The sequence below is a fragment of the Oncorhynchus tshawytscha genome, linkage group LG25 (genome assembly GCF_018296145.1).
Source record: "Oncorhynchus tshawytscha isolate Ot180627B linkage group LG25, Otsh_v2.0, whole genome shotgun sequence".
Classification (NCBI taxonomy): domain Eukaryota; kingdom Metazoa; phylum Chordata; class Actinopteri; order Salmoniformes; family Salmonidae; genus Oncorhynchus; species Oncorhynchus tshawytscha.
Window position 1 is genome coordinate 10,912,387 of NC_056453.1, and position 7,442 is coordinate 10,919,828.

The following is a 7,442-nucleotide window of genomic DNA, read 5'->3' on the forward strand; positions in this document are numbered from 1 at the left end:
CAGGTGTGTACACACATCACGTAACGTTACCTAACGAGCCAGCCAGCTAATGTTAGCTAGTTAATTAAACAACAATGAACAAAGTGCCAACAATGAACAAAGTGCCAACAATGTCTAACATTAGGCTCTAACTAGAAAAGCAAACAGCTCTGGGAAACTAATAATAACATCCACTAGGAAGCCAGCCAGCTAATGTTAGGTGGGGATGCACTAGGAAGCCAGCCAGCTAATGTTAGGTGGGGATGCAACCGGTCAGGATGTTCCCGATGGTGCAGCTACAGAATATTTTGAGGATCTGGGGACACAGGCACTCCTGTGAAGTCGTGACATGCGACAAACGCCTAGTTTCCTGAATCAGGTCACAAATAATCATTACTAGAATTAATTATTATACTGAACAATAGTAGATAAAGTATACAGTGCCTTGCAAAAGTATTCATCCCCCTTGGTGTTGATCCTATTTTGTTACATTACAAACTTTAATTTAAATAGATTTTATATGTGGATTTCATATAATGGACATACACAAAATAGTCAAAATTGATGAAGTGAAATGAAAAATAATACTTTCTCAGAAAATTCTAAGAAAAAAAATGGAAAAGTGGTGTGTGCAGTGCATATGTATTCACCAGCTTTGCTACGAAGTCCCCAAATAAGATCTGGCGCAACCAATTACCTTCAGTAGTCACATAATTAGTTAAATAATGTCCACCTGTGTGCAACCTAAGTGTCACATGATCTGTCACATGATCTCAGTATATATACACCTGTTCTGATAGGCCCCAGACTCTGCAACACCACTAAGCAAGGGGCACCACCAAGAAAGCGGCACCATGAAGACCAAGGAGCTCTCCAAACCTGTCAGGGACAAAGTTGTGGAGAAGTACAGATCAGGGATGGGTTATAAAAACAATATCCAAAACTTTGAACATCCCACGGAGCACCATTAAATCCATTATTTAAAAAATGAAAGAATATGGCACCACAACAAACCTGCCAAGAGAGGGCCACCCTCCAAAACTCAAAACCAGGCAAGGAGGGCATTAATCAGAGAGGCAACACAGAGACCAAAGATAAGCCTGAAGGAGCTGCAAAGCTCCACAGTGGAGATTGGAGTATCTGTCCATAAGACCACTTTAAGCCGTACACTCCACAGAGCTGGGCTTTACCCAAAAGTGGCCAGAAAAAAGCCATTGCTTAAATTCTTGGATATAGGGGGCGCTCTTTTAATTTATGGATAAAAAAACGTGCCCGTGTTAAGCGCAATGTTTTGTCACGAAAAGATGCTTGACTATGCATATAATTGGCAGCTTTGGAAAGAAAACACTCTAAGGTTTCCAAAACTGCAAAGATATTATCTGTGAGTGCCACAGAACTCATTCTACAGGCGAAACCAAGATGAAACTTCAACCAGGAAATGGGCAGAATTTTTGAAGCTCTGTTTTCCATTGTCTCCTTATATGGCTGTGAATGCGCCGGGAATGAGCCTGCCCTTTCTATCGTTTCTCCAAGGTGTCTGCAGCATTGTGATGTATTTGTAGGCATATCATTGGAAGATTGGCCATAAGAGACTACATTTACCAGGGGTCCGCCCGGTGTCCTTTGTCTAAATTGGTGCGTAATCTACAAGCTGCACGCAGTCATCCAGTGATTGAGAGGAGAGAGGAGACTTTCAACGAACGGTATATCATGAAGAGATATGTGAAAAACACCTTGAGGATTGATTCTAAACAACGTTTACCATGTTTCAGTCAATATTATGGAGTTAATTTGGAAAAAAGTTTGGCGTTTTGAAGACTGAATTTTCAGGGTTTTTTGGTAGCCAAACGTGACGCACCAAACGGAGCAATTTCTCCTAAACAAATAATCTTTTAGGAAAAACTGAGCATTTGCTATCTAACTGAGAGTCTCCTCATTGAAAACATCTGAAGTTCTTCAAAGGTAATGATTTTATTTGAATGATTTTCTGGTTTTTGTGAAAATGTTGCCTGCTGATGCTAACGCTAAATGCTACGCTAGCTGCGCTAGCTGTTACACAAATGCTTGTTTTGCTATGGTTGAGAAGCATATTTTGAAAATCTAAGATGACAGTGTTGTTAACAAAAGGCTAAGCTTGAGAGCTAGCATATTAATTTCATTTCATTTGCGATTTTCATGAATAGTTAACGTTGTGTTATGCTAATGAGCTGCGGGGATAATTACACTCCTGGATACAGGTTTTTTTCGTAGCTAAACGTGACGCACCAAACGGAGCGATTTCTCCTAAACAAATAATCTTTCAGGAAAAACTGAGCATTTGCTATCTAACTGAGAGTCTCCTCATTGAAAACATCTGAAGTTCTTCAAAGGTAAATTATTTTATTTGAATGATTTTCTGGTTTTTGTGAAAATGTTGCCTGCTGATGCTAACGCTAAATGCTATGCTAGCTGCGCTAGCTGTTACACAAATGCTTGTTTTGCTATGGTTGAGAAGCATATTTTGAAAATCTGAGATGACAGTGTTGTTAACAAAAGGCTAAGCTTGAGAGCTAGCATATTAATTTCATTTCATTTGCGATTTTCATGAATAGTTAACGTTGCGTTATGGTAATGAGCTTGAGGCTGTATTCACGATCCCGGATCCGGGATGGCTCGACGCAAGAAGTTAAAGAACAAATAAGCAAACTCATTTGGTGTTCACCAAAAGGCATTTGGGAGACTCCCCAAACTCATTGAAGAAGGTACTCTGGTCAGATGAGACTAAAATTTAGATTTTTGGCCATCAAGGAAAACGCTATATCTGCCGCAAACCCAACACCTCATCACCCTGAGAACACCATCCCCACAGTGAAGCATCGTGGTGGCAGCATCATTTATTGTTTTTATTTACTTTTTGCTCTTTTGCACACCAGTATTTCTACTTGCACATCATCATCTGCACATCTATCACTCCAGTGTTAATTTGCTAAATTGTAATTACTTCGCTACTATGGCCCATTTATTGCCTTACCTCCTTATGCCATTTGCACACACTGTATATAGACTTTTAATATTGTGCTTTTGACTATACATTTGTTTATTCCATGTGTAACACTGTTGTTGTTTGTGTCGCACTGTTTTGCTTTATCTTGGCCAGGTCGCAGTTGTAAATGAGAACTTGTTTTCAACTGTCCTACCTGGTTAAATAAAGGTGAAATGAAAAAAATAAAAATGCTTTGGAGAGGTTTTTCATCGGCAGGGACTGGGAAACTGGTCAGTTGAAGGAATGATGGATGGCACTAAATGCAGGGAAATTCTTGAGGGAAAGTGAGTGAGCTCGCCTGCCTCAGCTGGCTCATCGGGATTTCATGCCTCTGCTGAATCGCCAGGCTCCCCTGCATCCACCGGCTCATCAGGTTTTCATGCCTCAGCCGGATCGCCAGGCTCCTCTGCCTCAACCGACCAGTCAAGTTCCCGAAAAAAAAACTGTTTTCAGCTGTGCTAACATAATTGCAAAAGGGTTTTCTAACGATCAATTAGCCTTTATGCTAATACAACGTGCCATTGGAACACACTGATAATGGGCCTCTGTATGCCTATGTAGATTTTCCATGAAAAATCAGCTACAATAGTCATTTACAACATTAACAATATTTCCACTGTATTTCTGATAAATTTTATGTTATTTTAATGGACAACAAATGTGCTTTTCTTTAAAAAAAAGGTCATTTCTAAGTGACCCCAAATTTTTGAATGGTAATGTATTTCTGTCAAATTACATTCTGTTCACCTTTAAATATAAACAGATTCACTTGAAAACCAAACCTGCAGTTCATGCCTCTTTCTCAGTTATCAGCAGTCACATGTTCACTTAGCAGAATAAAATAAAGAATAGAAGATTTAGAAGAAGTGAGAGTTGAGATTAATCTAAAATACATCTTACTGTGGCATCCCTTTGTGTTGGTGCAGTCAAAGTCTAACCAGTTTTCCTGTGTGTCTGTGTGTGCATGTGTGTTGGGGGGTGCAAGTGTGCGGTGAAGTTTCTAGTGAAGTGTCCTTCCTGTCAACATTGGTATGGAGACATTTAAAGTCTGTGGCGAATATCCCAGCTGTCACACTGAGCTGCAACTCCCGTAGCAGTGTATGTAGCTTAATCTTGGAAAAAATTTGCTATACCGTCAGACAGTCCAGAAACCAGCTCAACTGTCATTGGATTTGTTGGACTTACCACACAATTTGCAGTCTAGCTGGATACAGTGGATATTTGTAGTCCTCTGGAAGGATGAGGCTCATTGTCACTCAGTTTGGAGTTGTGGCTCTTTGGATCATCTGTGTCTCCAGTTGGACTAGTGAGAAATGCGTGATGAGTGACGGTTTTACAAATCTGTGGAGAGGCGATGATTGTCACAATGGTAACCTTACAGTGAGCTGCATGGACGTCGACAATGTGCCACTTCACCTAGCCATTTTTCCCATTTCCATCCAGACCCTGTGTGTCAAGATGAGGAACAAATCCATTCTGCATCCCAACGATTTCTCCAGATTCGACAAACTGGTTGAGCTTGGCATCTCAGGTCAACCGGCAGAGATTCTTCCAGGTGCTTTCAGGGGGCTATTTGGACTTCAGATACTGAGTCTTACTTGCTCTTTAAACTTATCCATTTATTCAAATACATTCAAGGACTTACATAATCTTAAACAATTAAGAATCATTTCATGTTCGTTTTCTGTAATAGCACTAGATGCATTTGCTGGTATGAAACAATTGACCACTCTTACGATAATACAGCAGGAACATAATTTGTTGTCAGATATAAAGAGCTTGGCAGGGGTTTTATGTAGAATAGTTAATAACACATCTTCACTGACATCGCTGGTCCTGTGGGCTGAAATTGCCACTCTGAGTAACCCAAAGTGTATCGTGTCTAACGGGACTACTTATGAGACCCCAAGTTTCTATGGTCTTCAAGATATTTTATTGAATTTCCCTGATCTAAAGACCATAGGTAAAGGTGTGTTTGAAGGTTTTAAAAACATTTCATTTCTTAACATGCCTCTAAATAATGTACTGCAGATGCAACTACTGCAGTCTGGTGTCAGCAAAGTGGAATCATTTCAATTCTTGCAGGAGGATAGTGACTTAGAGTCGATGTGTAAAATTGTCTATCAACTCTCAACTTCGTATGTTTCAATAACTACAGATCATGTCAACTTGTCAATTTCTGCCATTCAAAATTGCATGACACTTCGAGAAATGCACCTTTTTAGAAGCCTTATTTCACAAAGATTTATTGATCTGAGCTTTATCCATGGCTTGAGGAATCTCCAGGTTTTGACTGTTCATCAATTTTCCTTGAACAATACAAGATTTACATCCCTTTGCAAAACTCAACCTAGTCCAATCTTGTGGTTAAAAAAAATGTCATTGTATTTTAGTAGTATTTTTAGCATACAACGTAGACAGTTCTTTTGCATGAAAAACCTGGAAGAACTTAACTTGAAATATAATCGAATCTCCACCATCGACAACTTTGCCTTTCTGGGATTGCAGAAGTTAAAGGTTTTAAATCTAGGTCATAACCAGTTATCTGAAATCAAATCATTTAATTTCTTTGATCTGCACTGCTTAGAGTACCTCAATCTGGAGGCAAATCCATTGGTGCACATTGAGGCATTATCTTTTGCTCACCTTAGTTCAATACAGAATGTGTCTCTGGGAGACCTGAACTTCCCTCCAGAATCCAAGATTGAGCTGAATCTGACATGTGTATTTGGCAGCATACCTCGTGGACTGACATACCTCTACATCAGCTCTGGCAGAAGGCCCATGACTCTTATTATTGGCAGCGATGGTGCCCCAAACCCAGGCTTGGGCCTGCATGTCCACGGCGAGACAGTGTCTTTTCAGGACTGTGAGAGGCCATTCTTTAGGGCTGTCGTTGAGCTAACTGCAAGGACAGAGTGGATCCTTTGTGGGTCCATCTTTGCTGGGAGCTACTTCAAGTTCCTTCAACGCTTCAAGCTGGAATCAAAGCTCTCAACTTTATTTGTGGATCTAACTAGCCTGAATACACTTGTGCACTTGAGGGATTTGCAACTTACAGGGGTAGACCTCAATCGGCAGACTGGTCTTGCGATCATGTTTCACAATTTGACCAGACTGGAGACTCTGATGCTCCTTGGCTGCAGGATCGACTACCTGGAAAAGGACCTGAGCAAAGACTTACAGTCATTGAGAGAATTACGTTTGGTTATTAACAATGAGCTTACAATCATGGAAGTATTCCCTGAGCCCCTGAAAAGCCTAAAGTATCTGCTTATACAAGATCTACTTTTACAATGCAGTTGCAACAATGCTTGGTTTGATAACTGGGCGAAACGGAATCGACAAGTTCAGGTCATGTTTTGGGATTCTACATTGGGAATGAAGGAAATAAATTGCATAGGTGAGCATGGCACTCAGAACTTCCTCAAATACTCCCAAATCCATTGTTCAATGGATGTAGGATTCATTTTGTTTGCTTCTAACACCCTGGGTCTCCTGCTCTTCATGCTGGTGGTGCTGCTACATCACCTGGCTGGCCAGTATCTGCTGGCTCTATTTTACATCACTCGCGGCTGGTTGGAAGAGGCCGTGTTTCGGAACAACAAGAGACGCTACAGGTACGACGCCTTTGTCTCTTACAGTGGGAAAGATGAGCGCTGGGTGGTGGAGGAGCTTCTGCCCAACATGGAACAACGAGGTCCCCCTTTCCTGCGCCTGTGTCTGCACAGTAGAGACTTCCAGCTGGGGAAGGACATTGTGGACAACATCACAGATTCTCTCTACAGCAGCCGCCGGACTGTATGCTTGGTCAGCCGCGACTACCTCCGCAGCAACTGGTGCTCTTTGGAGATGAAGCTAGCCACTGACCGGCTGCGGGTGGAGCAAAGGGACATCCTCATCCTGGTCTTCTTGGAAGACATCTCTCCTCACCAGCTGTCCGCCCACCACAGGCTGGCCAGACTGGTGAAGACCAGGACCTACCTGGACTGGCCAAAAGAGCCAGAACAATACCAAGATTTTTGGGACCGACTTTGGGCTACGCTGGCCCCAAAACATGGCCAGTGACTTGAATACATTTAAAAACTAAAGTCCAAGTTTTCTGAATGGATTGTAACTTAGCTAGGGAAATAGATAATGTATCTCCTGTACAAAAAGACAAAAAGAGCTAAACATGAGTGTCAAACTTTTTTCAAATCTTTGCTTGAATCATTATTCTGTATGTCGTTATCCTATGTTAATGTCTGCTTCAAATTACTCTAACTAAATACTTTGAGATGAGTTTCCAGTGGTTATTGTTTTGTTGGTAACACTTTGAACCTGCCATTTTGACATATTAATGGCAGAGTAGAGATGCATCATAAGCCATCATGACACATTTCTTAGGTGCATCTCAATTGTCCAAAGGAGCTTCCTCTACTCAGCTTCTCTCTTTAATCTG

At 41.2% G+C, this 7,442-nt stretch overlaps 1 protein-coding gene across 1 annotated transcript; it reads left to right on the top strand.

Annotated features, from left to right (window-relative positions):
- The first annotated feature begins 6,097 nt into the window (after nt 1-6,097).
- Nucleotides 6,098-7,110, top strand: LOC112223977 (toll-like receptor 13). The gene is made up of 2 exons (XM_024387273.1): nt 6,098-6,664; nt 6,746-7,110. The coding sequence occupies exons 1-2, from the start codon at nt 6,098-6,100 to the stop codon at nt 7,067-7,069; spliced, it is 891 nt and encodes a 296-aa protein (XP_024243041.1). The 3' UTR covers nt 7,070-7,110.
- The last annotated feature ends 332 nt before the right edge of the window (nt 7,111-7,442 follow it).

Bases quoted from the DNA above. Each gene is read 5' to 3' on its own strand.
- LOC112223977 (XM_024387273.1), top strand. From the start codon at position 6,098: ATGTTTCACAATTTGACCAGACTGGAGACTCTGATGCTCCTTGGCTGC. The intron at 6,665-6,745 runs GTGGTGGAGGAG...AGAGACTTCCAG, and splicing joins GTGGGAAAGATGAGCGCTGG to CTGGGGAAGGACATTGTGGA.